Source organism: Bos indicus x Bos taurus, chromosome 6 (genome assembly GCF_003369695.1).
Source record: "Bos indicus x Bos taurus breed Angus x Brahman F1 hybrid chromosome 6, Bos_hybrid_MaternalHap_v2.0, whole genome shotgun sequence".
Taxonomy (NCBI): Eukaryota; Metazoa; Chordata; class Mammalia; order Artiodactyla; family Bovidae; genus Bos; species Bos indicus x Bos taurus.
The window spans coordinates 110034276-110051239 of record NC_040081.1 but is presented as its reverse complement, the minus strand read 5'-3'; the positions used below and the strand labels follow the sequence as shown (position 1 = coordinate 110051239).

Here is a 16964-nt window from a genome sequence, read left to right as displayed (position 1 = left end):
AATGTTCAAACTACCACACAATTGCACTCATCCACACACTAGTAAAGTAATGCTCAAAATTCTCCAAGCCAGGCTTCAGCAATATGTGAACCGTGAACTTCCAGATGTTCAAGCTGGTTTTAGAAAAGGTAGAGGAACCAGAGATCAAATTGCCAACATCCACTGGACCATCAAAAAAAGAAGACAGTTCCAGAAAAACATCTACTTCTGCTTCATTGACTAAGCCAAAGCCTTTGACTGTGTGGATCACAATAAACTGCGGAAAATTCTTCAAGAGATGGGAATACCAGGCCACCTGACCTGCCTCCTGTGAGAAATCTGTATGCAGGTCAGGAAGCAACAGTTAGAACTGGACATGGAACAACAGACTGGTTCCAAATAGGAAAAGGGGTACATCAAGGCTGTATACTGTCACCCTGCTTATTTAACTTATATGCAGAGTACATCATGCAAAATGCCAGGCTGGAGGAAGCACAAGCTGGAATCAAGATTGCTGGGAGAAATAACAATAACCTCAGATATGCAGATGACACCACCCTTATGGCAGAAAGTGAAGAAGAACTAAAGGGCCTCTTGATAAAAGTGAAAGAGGAGACTAAAAATGTTGGCTTAAAGCTCAACATTCAGAAAACAAAGATGATGGCATCTAGTCCCATCACTTCATGGCAAATAGATGGAGAAACAGTGGAAGCAGTGGCAGACCTTATTATTTTGGGCTCCAAAATCACTGCAGATGGTGACTGCAGCTATGAAATAAAAAGATGCTTACTCCTTGGAAGGAAAGTTATGACCAACCTAGACAGCATATTAAAAAGACAGTAAAACAAATTAAAAAGAGACATTACTTTGCCAACAAAGGTCTATGTAGTCAAGGCTATGGTTTTTCCAGTACTCATGTATAGAACTGAGAGTTGGACCCTAAAGAAAGCTGAGCGTCCAAGAATTGATGCTTTTGAGCTGTGGTGTTGGAGAAAACTCTTGAGAGTCCCTGGGACTGCAAGGAGATTCAGCCAGTCCATCCTAAAAGAAATCAGTCCTGAATATTCATTGGGGGGACTGATGCTGAAGCTGAAGCTCCAATACTTTGGCCACCTGATGTGAAGAGCTGACTCACTGGAAAAGACCCTGATGCTAGGAAAGATTGAGGGCAAGAGGAGAAGGGGACAACAGACGATGAGATGGTTGGATGGCATCACCGACTCAATGGACGTGAGTTTGGGTAAACTCCAGGAGTTGGTGATGGACAGGGAGGCCTGGTGTGCTGCAGTCCATGCGGTCACAAAGAGTTGGACATGACTGAGCAACTGAACTGACCTGAACTTACATTCTATGTTCAGGAGAAAGTGCTAGAAATAAAGGACTAGGTTTTCGTGAGGGGTGGGGGTGGGGTGGGAGGGTGGTCTGAGATGGAAATAAGGGTTTCTCTGTAGACGTTAGAGTGAAAGTGACAGTCATAGAAAAGGGGAAGGAGTGAAAATGGGGAACTGAACATCTTTAGAGGAAAGTAGAAAAGGATTCAGAGACCGGGGCTTCCCTGGTAGTCCGATGGTTAAGAATCCGCCTTGCAATGCAAAGGACACTGATTTGATCCATGGCCTGGGAAGACCCCACATGCCTTGGAGCAACAAAGCCCTTGTGTCGCAACTACTGAAGCCCGAGTTCCAGAGTCCGTGCTGGACAACAAGAGAAACCACTGCAGTGAGAAGCCTGTACATCGCCAACTAGAGGGTAGCCCCAACTCGGCCCAACTAGAGAAAAGCTAGCATGCAGCAATGAAGACCCAGCACAACCAAAAGCCAAAAGTAAATAAATATAAATCTTTTCAAAAGAGGATTTTGAGAACCCTTTCCTCCCTCCCTTCTTCCCTCCCTTCTTTCCTTTATCTGATATTTTTCTTTTGTGAACCACACAGCTGTTGCTTGAACCCTCATTCAGTAAGCTTTCTGGTCAACCCAAGATTGCAGCTTTCCTTTAGGAACCTCCTAGCAACCACTTCAACTCCAAACTGCCTTCATTATCAGGCTTGCATTCCTTAGGACACAAAACAACATTCTAAATAGGATTGGAGTGAGCTTTGAACACCATACGGAGCTGGATAGTCAGTGCGAGATGAATGGAATGTTGAAAGGAAAGCTGAGATATAGAGAAAACAGTTGTTCCAGGGCAGGATGCGGGTCAGGGCAAGAGGGACGGAATTCATTTCCTTTCCTCGGAGAACACATGGGTCACTTTCAGTCTGAAAGGACGCTGGGTTTGGCTGCCAGGAAGTGAAATTTCACGCTCAATCACAATAACCAGCTTGGGCCTTATGGTTCACATAGTCTGTTTCTCTTTTGTCTCATGGCTTTGATTTTTTTAATTTCCACTTAAACTGCTTCATTTTGCACATTTCCTTTAACTTGCCTCAAATCCTGTATAGCTGGGGCATTTTGACATTTACAAGATTTCTGCTACATCCCAGACACTGCTCAGGGTGTTGCAGAGAACCAGCTCTGATTCCATGTTGGAACTGTTTCTTTGACTCGCTTTGTGTTGCTTGTGTTATTATTGTCGTCGTTGTTGTTCAGCCCCTGAGTCATGTCTGACTCTTTGTGACCCCATGAACTGCAGCACGCCAGGCTTCCCTATCCTTCGCTATCTCCTGGAGTTTGCTCAAACTCACGTCCATTGAGTCCATGATTCCATCCAACCATTTCATCTTCTGTTACTCCCTTCTTTCCCTGCCCTCACTCTTTCCCAGAATCAAGGTCTTTTCCAATGAATCAGTTCTTCTCATCAGATGGCCCAAGTTTTAGAGCTTTGTTGTTATAATCACATATAATGGCCTGCCTCAGAGGACCCTGCCCCTCTGCCTGACTGTTGCAGTGGCTTTGTTCAGCTCACAGAGAGATAATCTGACTCTGCCCGCCTGTGAACGGCTGCAAGAAAGATGAGATTAACACATAGCTTCCCAGATGCTGGGCTTTCCTGGAGATGTTTTGCAAGACAGATGGCTCTTTTTGGCTCTTTTTACTTCATTTCCTCCTTGCCTCTCCCTCTTTATATTGTCTTTTGGCTTTAGTTCCTTACTGCTCTTCTCTCTGGTTCTGTAAAAGAACCTGGCATCCAGACCCTGATAAGATAGTTATTTTGAGACATTTTCTGTCATCTTCTCTGTCAGCTGACTTTCTGAATAAAGTCTCTATTCTTTGCTTCCACACCTCATCTCTTATTCATTAGCCTTTTGTGTGGTAAGCAGATCAAGCTTGGACTCAGGAGCAAGGGCAATCCACTCATGGGGGCGCACATACTGCAGGGTCTAAAGTGCAGAGGCAAACAAGCAAAAACAGAATTTAGACTCAGGGGGTTGTTCTGGAGAAGATGAGAAGAAAATGAAGAGGGAGGAAGGCTTTGGAGAAGGTGACAGTTGGGATTAAAGAGAAAGGCTGAGAAAGAAGAAGAGAGAAACAAGTGGAGATTCCCTGGTGGTCCAGTGGTTAAGACTCTGCACTTCCAATGCAGGGAATATGGGTTCAATCTCTGGTTGGGGAACAGATCCCACATGCTGTTGGGCCAAAAAAAAAAAAAAAAAAAAAAGAGAGAGAGAGAATGAGTGAAGAGGGGTTAAGAAAGTGAGAAGCTGTGTTGAATAATGAATTGCAGGACTCAAAGAATGGGGTTGAAAGAGAGAAATGGCTGAATGATGTAGGCTGGGTGGATTTAGGAAGATTTAGGGTAAGAGTAGAAAAGAGAAAAAGGCAGGAGAGGCTGATTATCCATAGAAAAAGGTTGGGTGTTAAGGATTCAGTTGTGTCCCCACCCCAAATTCATAGGTTGAAATGCCAAATATTCAATGTGACTAAAATTGGAGGCAAGACCTTTAAGAAAGTCATTAAAGTTAAATGAGGTCATAAAGATTGGGCCCCGATCCAACAGAACTTATGTCCTTACAAGAAGAGGAAGAGACATCACAGATCCCTCTCTCTTTTTCTCTCTCTGTGCCACATGAAGATACAGTGGGAAGCCGATCATCTGCAAGCCAGAAAGAGAGTTTTGGACTTCCCTCCTCCAGAACCACAAGGAAATACATTTCTGTTGTTTAAACCTTCAGTCAATGGTGTTACCCTGTTGTGACTGCCTGAGTGGACTGTCACGAGGCATATAGAGCTTTCAAGTCACCAGAAGAGGCCAGGAGAATCATTGTTCACCCCAATCTGCCCATCTCTGGGCATGTGAGCAGCCACACACACTTTAAATTTCTTCCTGAAATTCAAGAGACGGAGGACTTCGGCTCTGTTGGGGAGGGGATTGTGTATTCACATACATATGTGTCATGGATAACTGACGGTGAGGCTTTGGGTTTTATTTGTAAATCAGTCATGTCTGACTCTACAACCCTATAGACTGTAGCCCTCTAGGCTCCTCTGTCCATAGAATTCTCCAGGCAAGAATGGTGGAGTGGATAGCCATCCCCTTCTCCAGGGGATTTTCCCTATCCAGGTATTGAACCTGGGTCTCCTTCTTTGCAGACAGATTCTTTACTGTCCGAGCCACCAGGGAAGCCACATATGTGTCACTGCTAACTGATGTCGAGGCTTTGGGTCTCATTTGTAAAATAGGGTTAAACACCTTACCAGCCTGACTGGTGTGTTGGGAAGATTTGATGAAGGTTTGCTTAGAAGAAAATGGGAACTCGTTTTATGCCTCTAGATTGTATTACATTGAACAATATGACATTGTTTTTTCTTTAGGTCTAAGACACATCAAGGGTTTTTTTTTTTTTTTTTTTCACTTGTACACATTCTTCTTTTTAAGGTTCTTTCCCATTATAGCTTATCCCTGTGCTATCAATTAAAACCTTGTTGTTTATCCATTCTAGATGCAATAGTTCACAGCAATTGTTTTTAAAATGGGAACATGCCACATAAAACCCCAGGTACATGGATTATCCTGAAATTTTTTTTTTTTTAAATCTGGTACCTTAGAGCTACATTAACCCTGGAGAGCCCTATGGGAGTGGGTGATGACCACCCACGTCATTTGGAGAGTGTGGTTTCAGGCCCCCTGGGTCTCGGCCACATTGTAGATTTCGGGTGTGGCCCCTGATGGACTGTATGGTATAGAGCTATGATAACGTGTTGTTGACAACATCCAGAGAGATGAGTATATTTTCTTTTCTGGCAAAGCATTAGGTCATCAATGTCGATTTGTGTAAGCAGATGGCAAGCACAAATCATCCCAAACCAAACATCTTTGACCTTGAATAATCAAAGCAACAAGGGAAAGGCGCTCTGGATTTCACTTTGACAACTCAGTGGAAACACTTCAGTCTTGGCCAAAATTCTTTCCCTTGACAAGTTTATATTCTCGTGCAAGTCCATTCACTGAGTACCTAGTGTGTGTCCACGCCTCTTGCTTATGCTTTTGTTTTTAATCCCCAAGAGTCGGCTCATTGGAAAAGACCCTGACGCTGGGAAAGATTGAAGGCTACAGGAGAAGCAGGCGGCAGAGGATGAGATAGTTGGATGGCATCACCTACACAGTGGACATGAATCTGAGCAAAATCCAATAGCTAGTGAAGGACAGAGGAGCCTGGCATGCTGCAGTCCATGGGGTCGCAAAGAGTCAGACACGACTGAGTGACTGAACAACAAGAGAAGGTGTCAGTTTGTCCATTGAGAAGAAATCCCCTCAAACAAAGAGGCCGAGGTCAAAAATGAGCTGGCTGGCCAAAACTAACAGCTCCTGACACTGACTAGTATGTGTGTCTCATCTTCTGACTTACAAACGTTTTCTCATATAATATTTTACTTAAGATATCAGTGGATCTGCTGGAGTACATACTTATTGTTTTCATTTTCAATGATGAACGGAGGCTCAGAGTGTTCAGATAACTTGCCCACAATCACACACACAGCCAGGAAGGATTAGGACTGAACATGTCACACCCGCAGGTCACAATTTCTGATTCCTCATTCTTTTTAGCTAACTAGAAAGAAAAGCAGAACCGCAGCATGGATGAAAATCAGCTTTGCTACAACTAAATTGAAAGAATAATCTGGGGCTTCCCTGGTGGCTCAGTGGTAAAGAATCTGCCTGCCAACGCAGGAGACATGGATTTGATCCCTGATCAGGAAGATCTCATATGTCTCAGAGCAACTAAGCCCATGTACCACATTTACTGAGTCTGTGCTCCAGAGCCTAGGAGCTGTAACTAATGAAACCCACACCCTAGAGCCTCTGCTCCACAGCAAGAGACAGTGCTGAAAAGAAATAATCTGAGTAACATACTTGATCTTTTTTTTTTCCGAAATGGGCTGACTAGCAAAGCTGATGCAAATTTAGCATTAAGGAGAACAGAGTATTTAAATCACAGAGAGTAATAGCTCCCCTGTGACCTGGACTGAGAGACAGTGTCCAGTGTAGTATTAATAGTTAAAGCAGTTCTGGAGAGAATCTGCTCCTCCTTAAGCCATCGCTAATTGAATTTTACATTCTTTCCTGTGAACCCTAGATTGGGTTCGGATTACTTCTCCATGCAGGTCTCTACATAGCTGCTACCCATCCCAGGAAACTGATGTGGAGTTAACACTGACTGTGAAAGTCATCTGGTATCCGGTGTCGAGGTCTGGACGTCATTTCCAGAGGGGCATGGGTATGTTTGGTGAACCACAGTGTCAGGGAAATTTCTCCCTGCAAGTCCAGGGAGACCCTGGAGAGGGTTAGGTAGGCAGCTGGTGATGGTCTTTAAATGTTTAAGAAGCCAGAGGAAAGTGGTGGGATTCTTGCTACTTCTAGAAATAGAACAAGACCAGTGGAGAAACATTTAAAAGGGTCAGATTCTGGCATAAGAAAGAATTTTCTGGTGACCAGTGGTATTTTAATGGAAAGTGAAAGTAGCACAGAGGGTCCAACTCTTTGCGACCTCATGGACTATACAGTCCATGGAATTCTCCAAGCCAGAATACTGGAGTGGGTACCAGGGAAGCCCAGGGCTGCCTTACTAAAAATGAACATTTTGCTATGATTGGTGCTGAAGCTGAAGGTGGAGTTTGTAGTGTGGATAAATTCTCAAAGTTTGTCTGGGACCATTTCATTTCAGACTCAAGAAAAGACAGGAGGATGGAAATATGACAATTTCTGTAGTATTATAAGGACTTTGTCCCTAAATTGTTTTCAGGAAATGACAGTTTTTACGTCTCTAGGTTATACTGGAGTTTATATAAAATTGCCATTTTGTGTAGATAATAGAATGGTTAGGGTTTCCCAGGTGGCACTAGTGGTAAAGAGCCTGCCAAGGCAGGTTTGATCCCTGAGTCGGGAAGATCCCTTAGAGAAGGCCGTGGCAGCTCATTCCGGTATCCTTGCCCGGGGAATCCCATGGACTGAGGCGTCTGGCAGACTACTGTCCAAAGAGTCACAAAGAATCAGACACGATTGAGCGACTCAGCTCACAGCACGCATGCAATGGAATGGTTGAAGGTCAGCCGTTGTATATGGTTCAACATAATTCATGCAAAGGGAATAGACTTGACTCTTTAGACCTATGTCACAAGGAGAGAAGGACGGACTGAGAAACTGTTATGACCTCACTGTGCATAGCTTTTGGGCTGTTCTGCAGCGAACTGGGCTTCCCTGAAAGTCACCTGTTGAAGTACCTCACCATATGACTGTACTTGGAGATAAGGCCTTTAAAGGGGTGATCAAGTTAAAATGAGGGCCTGAGGATGGGCCCTAATCTGGTCTGATCAGTGTCCTTGTAAGAGGGGGATCTTGGCCATATGCTCTCTACAGAAAAATGGCCACATGAGGACACAGTGAGAAAGCAGCTGTCTGCAAGCCAAGGAGAGGCCTCAGAAGGAATCAAACCTGTGGCACCTTGGTCTTGAACTTCTAGCTTCCAGAACTGTGAGAAAATCAATTTCGGTTGTTTAAAGCACCCAGTCTCTGGTATTTGGTATACGTGGGTATATGGATATATGGAGGCCAGCAGCCAGGGGTAAAGGGGACGAGGAAGGGGGCAAGAGACAGATTTTTCAAGACACCCTCCCCCCAGGATCATACCAAGGAATGTGGTCTTTATTGGGAAGGAAAAGAGGTGAGGTGAAGGATCTGAGGAATGGGTATGAACACCCGTGATAAAATAAAATGGGTTGGTAACTCAAAGAATCCCTACACTGAGATGCTACCGATTTCAAGTTAGATTTTACAGCGGCCTGGGGTCAAAATTAACTAAAGAAGTCTTTTTCCAAAAAAAGTTTAAGGTGCAGGAAAGAAACTGAAAAAAATAACTTACTAGTTTAAGAGCGTAATGTGGTTTGAGGATGCTGGCAATTGGCAAGGCCACCAAGTGAAGTTTTAATGACACCCCTCAAATATCATTCGTGCACATCTAGCAGGATGCGTCTTAAGGCAACTGTGTCAGCTACGGTTTTCTGTTATGGGCGGTATGAGCAGGCACTAAACGTGCAAATATTTAATGCTGTCTTATCGATAACTTCTGATTAATTAGGACTAACTCCCGCCCCTTGCTGGGGAGACAGACTGACAAATGCATGTGGGACTTCGAGCTCCCTTCTAGTCCTTTGGCTGTGGACAAGTCACTTTGCCTTGCTCTCATCTTTCAAATAGGATTAAGTCTCCATCCCTGCTGCCTCACAGATAGCTGATGAGATGGGGTAAAAAGCCATTCCATGAGATTGTCAGTATTTCAAACAGAGTCAGACTATGTTCGTGGTGAAAAAAATCTCCACTTAAAACAAATGTTGTAGAGAACAGATCTATAAGTTGCCAAGGGAAAGGAGGTTGGGGAGGGATAGATTGGGAGTTTGGGGTTAGCAGAGGCAAACTATTATACAGAGAATGGATAAAAAACAAGGTCCTACCGCCGTAAAGCACAGGGAACTAGATTCAATACCTTGTGATAAATCACCATGGAAAAGAATATAAAGAATGTTTATATGTATGTGTGTGTATGCATAACTGAATCACTTTGCTCTACAGCAGAAATTGGCACAACATTGTAAATCAACTTTATTTTACCAAAATAAATTTTAAAAATGGTAATTGGAAATGTCTACTCTAGGATGAGTCAGTACCAGGGCTCTGAACTGCTAGTTAGAGAATTAGGAATCCTTGCCAGAGTCCATGTGGCAGGGTCGGAAGGGTGTGGGTTTTGGAGATGACTACAACTGGAGTTTAAATACCTATGCTTCCCTACAGTGCTCGTAGGATGTTAAGTAAGTGATCCACTTCTCTCATCTGAAAAATGGGGACATGTAGACAGTATAGGCAAGGTACAGGCACATAGTAGGTTCTTAATAAAGAGCCTGATAAGCTCTGGTGATCAACTGAGCAACTTTGGAGATGCCATTTCATCAATTACCAGAAGATGTATTCTACTAGCCACTGCTGAATACCTTTTGGGTTATGTGACAAAATAACTTAGAGAAATATTTATTCACGTGCGTTCTCTACTCCCAACTTATCGTGAGAAGGTTGCCTGGCTCTTTGGGCTTCTTTGTTTCAAGGTTATACAGGAAGAGCAGGAAGCAGACATTTCTTAAAAATAATATTTCTTCCTTTCTTTCCTAAAGCCCAAGTCCAAGAGTAGATGCTGGGAAAGGGAAGAATGCAGGGCTTTTGATGGGCGACTTTCCCAGACTGGGACAGTCTGGGGTTGGGGACCAGGGCATCCGTGAGAAGTGGAAATGCTGTGTGGCCAGACTGCAGAGGACAGGACAGCAGAGGGTCACTCAGACCCCAGCTTCCCGGCTGGACAGTGACCCTCACTTCCTAAGCGGGGCTGGAAAGCCGAGTCCACAGACATCAAAGGGACAGGCGATTTATAAGAGAGGGCACAGTGATCTGAAGGAGGACCTCCCCAGTTCTGGTGACAGTGGGGGTAGGAGCCTGATCACTTCTGAAACTAAACTTCCTGCTGCCACAAACTCTTGGAATCAGATTTATGTTGTACGAAATAAAATGGAAAAATGTGAGATTTCTTGAAGATCCATGTTTGTAGATTGATTCAGATCTACTACAGTTGTAAGGCATTGGAAAATCTAAAGATGATTTCATTCCTGCTCTCTGAAGCTCACCCTCTGTGGGAGCTGAGTGCTGAGTGCTAAGTCGCTTCAGTAGTGTTCAACTCTTTGCAACCCTGTGGACCCCATCCCACCAGGCTTCTCTGTCCATAGGATTCTTCAGGCAAAGGGTACTGGAGTGGGCTGCCATTTCCCATGTGGGAGCTGGTGGGAGTCATAGGACCCTGGCACAAATAACTATTATTCAGAGCACCACAAGGGGGCTTCCATGGGGGCTCAGCGGTAGAGTCCGCCTGCCATCTGGGAGGATCCCACATGCTGTGGAGAAACTAAGCCTGTGAACCACAACTATTGAGACTGAGCTTTATAGCTCACGAATTGCATCTACAGAGCCCATGTACCAAATACTGAAACCCAAGCACCCTAGAGCCTGTGCTCCTTAATAAAAGAATGCTGGTCTCCTGCATTGTGGGCAGATTCTTTACCATCTGAGCCATCAGGGAAGCCCACAATAAGAGAAGCCACTGCAATGAGAAGCCTGTGTCCTGCAACTGAAGTGTAGCCCCTGCTCACTGCAACTAGAGAAAAGCCCACACAGCAACAAAGACTCAGCACAGCAAAAAAAGACAAAACAAACCCAACCCCCAGCAAGATCCTGGGGTGGTATCGCACCGCAGTAAGTGTTCTCAGACACAAGGGGAGGACAGCTGACTTTTGCAAAAGGCAGACAGCCAAGAAGATGGATAAAAATTTCTCCTGAAGGAATATATGAAAATATACCCTCCCGTAATCCCTGCATGCCAATCTCATTATTATGCAATTGCTATAGCTGTAAACGCATAAAAATTTTGTAGACTCTCAAGTTCTTTTGGAAACAGGCCTGTTTGATAGGAACAAGTCTGGAAACTGGTGATTGAATGGTGAAATGTGTGGGTAATGATGTCCATAAAAGCTCTCAGAGTTTTTAGCTCCATGGAGTCTGAAAGCTGAGGAAGTCCCGAGAGGTCCGCCTGCCCCTCTTGCTCCTTCCATTCTACCCCCTGTCACTGTAAGGGTTAAATCTGGATGTAGTGAGGCCTCAAGGTCGTTGCTTGGATAGATCACTGTGGTGGTCATGGCTTTGGGGTAGCAGGATTAGGAGCCTGGGTCTGATGAGCATCCGCATCCCTTAGGGATTTTGGGAGCAAACAACTGCTGTCTCCTACCTGGACAAACATGGCTTCCCAGTAACCGGAGGTTTTCCCTTTGCCCCTGCTGCACAGACTAATTAATCATCTTCAGTTATTTGCTCTAAAGCACTGCCAGGCTGTTACTTTCTTGTTTACAAAGTTTTAATGATTCCTCTATTAAAGAAATCTAAACTTTGTGGTTTGGCATTCAAGGCTTTCTATCATCTGATTCCAACCACATCTTTTTTTTTTTTCCAACCAAGTCTTTTTTCCCCCCAAAAAATAACATAAATTTTTATTAATTGCACATTTCTATAATAGCATTTGCCTACATTTTTGTTATGTCTTTTGGGGCATTTTCTAGCTAACTACTCTTTTTTTTTTTCTTTTTTAGAATTTTCTTTTTTTTTTCTTTCTGTTTTTTGATTCAGATACAATTAACATAGAACATTCTATTAGCTTTAGGTGTACAACATAATGATTCAACATTCATATGTATTGTGAAGTACTCACCACAGTAGGTCTAGTTAACATCTATTACCAAGTGTCAATTTTTGTTCTTGTAGGTACCAAAATGGTGAAGAATCCACCTGCCAATGCAGGAGACTCAAGAGATGAGGGTTTGATCCCTGGGTCAGGAAGATCGTCTGGAGTAGGAAATGGCAACCCATTCCAGTATTCTTGCCTAGAGAATCCCATGGACAGAGGAACTTGGAGGGCTACAGTCTATGGGGTCACAAAGAATCAAACACGACTGAACACGCAGACTATGAAGACTTTTAAAATCTAACCAAGGCTTTTGAGCTCATTTCCCTCTTCTTTCTATGCACACCCTTTCTTCCACCAGGTGGATTTTCTGACACTCCCCAGATTTTCTTCTCACTGCCTGAAATTCCCCTCCTGTTAATCTGTATCTATCCTTCAAGGTCGAGTGACACATTATCTCCTCTGAAAAGTCTTTCCTGGGTGAGGGATACAGAGAATCAGATGGACTTGAGTTTGAGACTATACTTCCTGGAAGACTTCAGGCAGATTACTGCCTTTCTCTAGGGCTTAGTTTGTTCATCTGTGAAATGGGCAAGTCAACACTCACCTTGTAGCCTTATAAAGTACACATGAGTTATCACTGCAAAGTACTTAGCACAGTTTCTCACCCTTGGTAAATGTCAAAGAAAGTTACCTATTGCTCTGATCATTCCAGAGACTTGAGGTCTCGCTTTTGCAGAATTCACTTTGAGCTTCTCCTATATTCTTCCTTGAAAACCTAATTTCACATTTTAGAAATGAGAACACACAGTTTATTTTCTCTACCTTATTGACAGAGTCATTGAATCAATGGTCATGAGTTTGAGCAAACTCTGGGAGATGGTAAATTCCGGGAGATGGTAAAGCCTGATGTGCTACAGTCCATGGGGTCCCAAAGAGACGGACACAACTTAGTGACTGAACAACAATCTAACTGATGGCTCCTTGAAGATGGGATCATGTTTTATTCTAGCTTATGCCCCTGCCTTTGACCACCAAATACAGGCCCTCAAATCAGAGGCAGAGGTTGGGCTTTTGGGTGTGAAAATGAAAGAATTTGCTTTGCTCTTATTTTTCTCTTCTTATAAAAATTGACAATAGTTTTAAGGAGAAAAACTCAATTTTTTTTGATAGGAGAATCTCAGTTTGGGAGTTTCTGTTTCATTGAAATAGGGTGGCATTCATGCAGTGGCAGGTGAAGAGTGATAAATTTCGATTAAATCTTGGAAAACTTCATGGGCTTGCAGGCCACGGTAGCCTCAACTCCTTGGGCCAACCCAACCATATTCTAGCATGCATTCCGAGTTCCCCATGTGTGACACTCTTTGGGGACCAAAAAAAAAAAAAAGTGGTTTCATATTCTAATGAGTTCTAACTCATTAGATTAGATTCTAATGACCCACTCATAGAAAGATAGAGGACAAACCAAGGAACTAAAACATGTGAGAATTCCTGCGGCAAAGAAAGTAGCATCTAATAGCCAGTCAGAGTAACTAACATTCCAAGGGGCCAGACACTTTGGCCCCATGACTTTGCCAGACACTTTGATAGTAGGCCTTTTTCATTAATACTGTAATTAAATCCTTCAAATGTCCTCATAAGAATGCAGATAATGGTCCTCACTTGACAGATGGAGCAATCTGGGTCCAAGATTACAAGGCAGTTAAGGGGTGGAGATGCGATTTGAAGTCACATGTTTGTGACCCTACAGCCTGAGTTCTTGGTCGTCTGCGGTGTATAGTTTTATGCTTTCCCAAATTTGCCTGACCAGGCGGTGCTTTTGGTTATCATCTTATTAATGACCCAAGAAACTGACCTGAAATACACTTGGGGAAACAGAGCCTCACCACCTCCCTGGGAGCAGCCATGACCTTTAATCTCTCTTTGCTCCTTGGCTTCTGCCTAGATGCTCTTGACCCTATGGTCTCTCCCATGATATTTCATTCCTCCGCCAAGGTCTAGTTCAAATGCAACTAGGAGCTCTCTTTGATTTCAGCAGGCTGATTTACAAAGCCCCTCTTAAGTTTTCCATAAACCTTCCAGGCTGTTACCACTTGGTGTCTCCATCAAGGGCCAAGTTCAAAGAGCCTCGGCAAAGCTTCTGGCGCTGGTGGACACATAATTAAGGTCTACTGAGTTGCAATAGTGTCTCCTCCCAGGCGCCTGAGGGGCTGAGTCCCGCGTCTGGGGCTTCCCAGGTCTGGATCCACGGACTCGGGGTGTGCGGCTGTAGCTGGCAACCTGGTCTAAGTCTGGTTCCAACGCTTTTCAAGGTTCAGACAGCGTGGCCCTCGCACTCTGGCAGTTCATTAGTTAACGCTCTCGTCCCTCACAGATGTGGCCTCTGTCCCAGCCGCTCTGAGGTGAGGAGGCACGATTAGGTCACCCTGGGCTGCACCTCAGCATCCTTTTTGGGGACAACCCTGACCCGTCTTTCCCAGGTTTCATCACAAAGCCCCACACCCGACCCCCGCCCCCTGTGGCTGCGCCCCAGATGAGTCATCTGGCTTGGGGCTTCATTAGCAACTCTAACTGCCTTTTTGTTTTGATCCTCTTTGGGGCCTCCTCGGGGCCCAGAGGCGGGGCCTGGGGGCTCTGGCTTCCAGAAATGCCGCCAGCCTCTGTGGGAGCCCGAGATGGGAAGTGCGCGCTCCATCCGGGGGCGAGTCCCCCACGCCACGCCGCGCGCGCGTGGCCGCACCCATCCCCGGGGTGCACTCAGGCGCCACGCAACCCCTGGCCATCCTAGCTCCCCGGCTGCCGGCAATGAGGTCACGGGGTGGGGTCCTGGAGACCCCCTCCAAATAGGGCGGCGGCTTCCCCAACTGGCCTGGGAATGGTCGGAGAGGACGAGAAGGAGGAGATGCTAGCCTGCCTGTCCAACCCACTGTTCCCTCTCTGGAGGTTGCGTGGCTGGCGTGGATCGCCCAGGACGGGGAGAGGGAAGCAGCGAGAGTCTGGGAAGGAACTGGACAGTGAAGCGGCAAGGCGGGGGTCCGACTTCCTCCACTCACCCCCGGGGGTGGAGGAAAGGGCTAAGCTTTCTCCCCACCGCCTTGCCAGTGAGCGGATGGAGCTGCCTCCTCGGTGTTTCTACAATCTCTGTCCTTCCTTCTGAGCTTAATCTCTCTCCCATCCCCAGAAACCCCAAAAGGCAGGGGAAGCCGCTGTAATCCACTTCATGTCATTAGAATTTGACGCAGAAGGAAAAGCTTTCCACAAACAGATCAATCGCTGGTACCCGAAAAGCCGATAGAGCCCTGTGGACCCCGAGAGCCAGGGCTCCCAGGTAGCACCCCACTTTCTCACCCAGGCCTCAGAGACCTGTGATCAGTTTCTGCCAGCAGTGGGTTTCACAGATCGAGGTCGACTTGGTGTCCCAAACCACTCAGATTCCTGCAAACGCACAGGGTTTTCTAACCTCTGCCTGCAAGTTCATATGTGTGCCTGAGGAATGAACGTGAGCTCTGATAAAATCTCAACCTGCACGCGGGGGGAGGGGGGTGGGGGAGGTGGGGGTGGGTGTGGGGGACACATTTGCAAATCTCTTTTTTTCTGTATCTAGTTTTTTTTTTTTGCACCTGGAATTCTCTCTTGAAACGATGACAAGACTGATATCACAGACTTTCTCAAGGAAACAGAAACACACATCACTTACGTTCCCCTTCATCTAAAACCACAAACATGCTTCTCCTAGATCCTGGCACAGAAAAACAGGACTGTCATAACCTCTCTTCCTTCTCAGGCACAACCAAGAAGACCCAGCCACCCGATTCAGTCCATAGCATTGCTTGTCAACTGCGACTTCACAGATTTTGAGTTGAACTCTTTCTCCCTGCCCAGGACATAATATCTGTAACAGTCCTTTTTGTCACTCCAAAAGAGAAGTCAAATGACTTATTTAACTTTTAAAATACGTAGGCTGCAGAACAAGCTTATAAGAATTCAGAGTAAGCACACTTCAGAGAATTTCTGGACTAATGTTACAGTCTTCCATGGGAAAGATTTCTGAGTTAATAGCAAGATCACGGTTTTGGAAGTTAAATTGCCTATAACGGGATAAGAAAACATAGACACTGTGACCTTGTCAATACATGAGCCCGTCAGCACACTGGCAAATGCTAGGCACATCAGATTGGAGACCTGCACACAATTTCTGAGAGAAATGGCATTTTTCATAGATTCAAAAATGGTTCACAGAGGTTCCTGTGACAAGCGGAATAGAAAGTAGGAGAAAATACTACAGCTGAGGATTTCCGACCTCTGACTTATCATTTGTTGACATACTTTCTACAAGTTCCCCATTTCCCTACAAGTAGCTGTCTTAAATCCTTTCGGTAAATATTGTTGATGAAAGCCAATAGGAGGGGGGTGGAAAAAGAAAGAGAAAAAACGCAGAGAAAAGGGAAGCTTACCTTTTCTAGGCATTGCTGATATCAAACCTTCCACCAAATCATGAGGCTTTCTTGCTTCTCTTGTCCCATGAATTCAGAAACCATTAAACAATGTTTCCAGCAGAAATATGTGTTTATTATTTGAAGCGGCTTCAAAACAACTTAAAAAATAGCTTGATGAAAAATAAAGTGCTGGTCCGCGCGTGAGAATACTTTTGAAGCCTGGAGCTCATACTGTTGTACAAAGTTTTGCAACTGTCTTTCTCGGTTTAAACAACCTCCTGCTCCTCCCAGGCACTTGCCAACTTCTATAATTTAAAGCAACTGCGATCCTTCCCATAATACTCACATTTCAAAGAGCTTAATATATACTCTTGTTAGGAATGAGTGGGAGTGGGTGACGTCCTGCAAACCCCAGGCTGAGGCAAATGAAAAGCGAGGGTTTCGGATATCTAAATGGTTCTATTTCTCTCTTTTATCCATTGCTCTCCTCACCATGTTCCTTCAAGTGGCTTTTGCCTTTTAAAGTGATGCCTTAAGACCAAGTGGTATCCCTTCATTGGAAGCAAATAGCACACAGGAAAGTTTAGGTCCCTATTTATGAAGAGTGATGCTAGTGAAATTGTGTTTAAACATCACTTTTACTGGCAATTATTTCCAGACAATTTCTCCCTAATGCAGCTGTTTGAAAATTTAAATTAGTGTACACTGTGTTTTACTAAGAGAGGAAAATGTCTAAAATGATGTTATTTGCATTCTGCAAGAAAATTATTGTCTCTGGGAAGGAAAATTTGTTTTGCAGTCTCTATCCATGTAGCTGAATAAATCTTCTGACATTAGACCTATAATCG

At 44.6% G+C, this 16964-nt stretch overlaps 1 protein-coding gene across 1 annotated transcript in view; it reads right to left on the bottom strand.

Annotated features, from left to right (window-relative positions):
- C1QTNF7 (C1q and TNF related 7) overlaps positions 1 to 16618 on the bottom strand; it is a 129386-nt gene extending 112768 nt beyond the window's left edge. The window contains exon 1 of the mRNA XM_027545060.1: positions 16135 to 16618. Coding sequence (XP_027400861.1) covers positions 16135 to 16147 — 13 coding nt within the window. The 5' untranslated portion in view covers positions 16148 to 16618. The remainder of the gene's footprint in view (positions 1 to 16134) is intronic.
- Between the last annotated feature and the right edge of the window lie 346 nt (positions 16619 to 16964).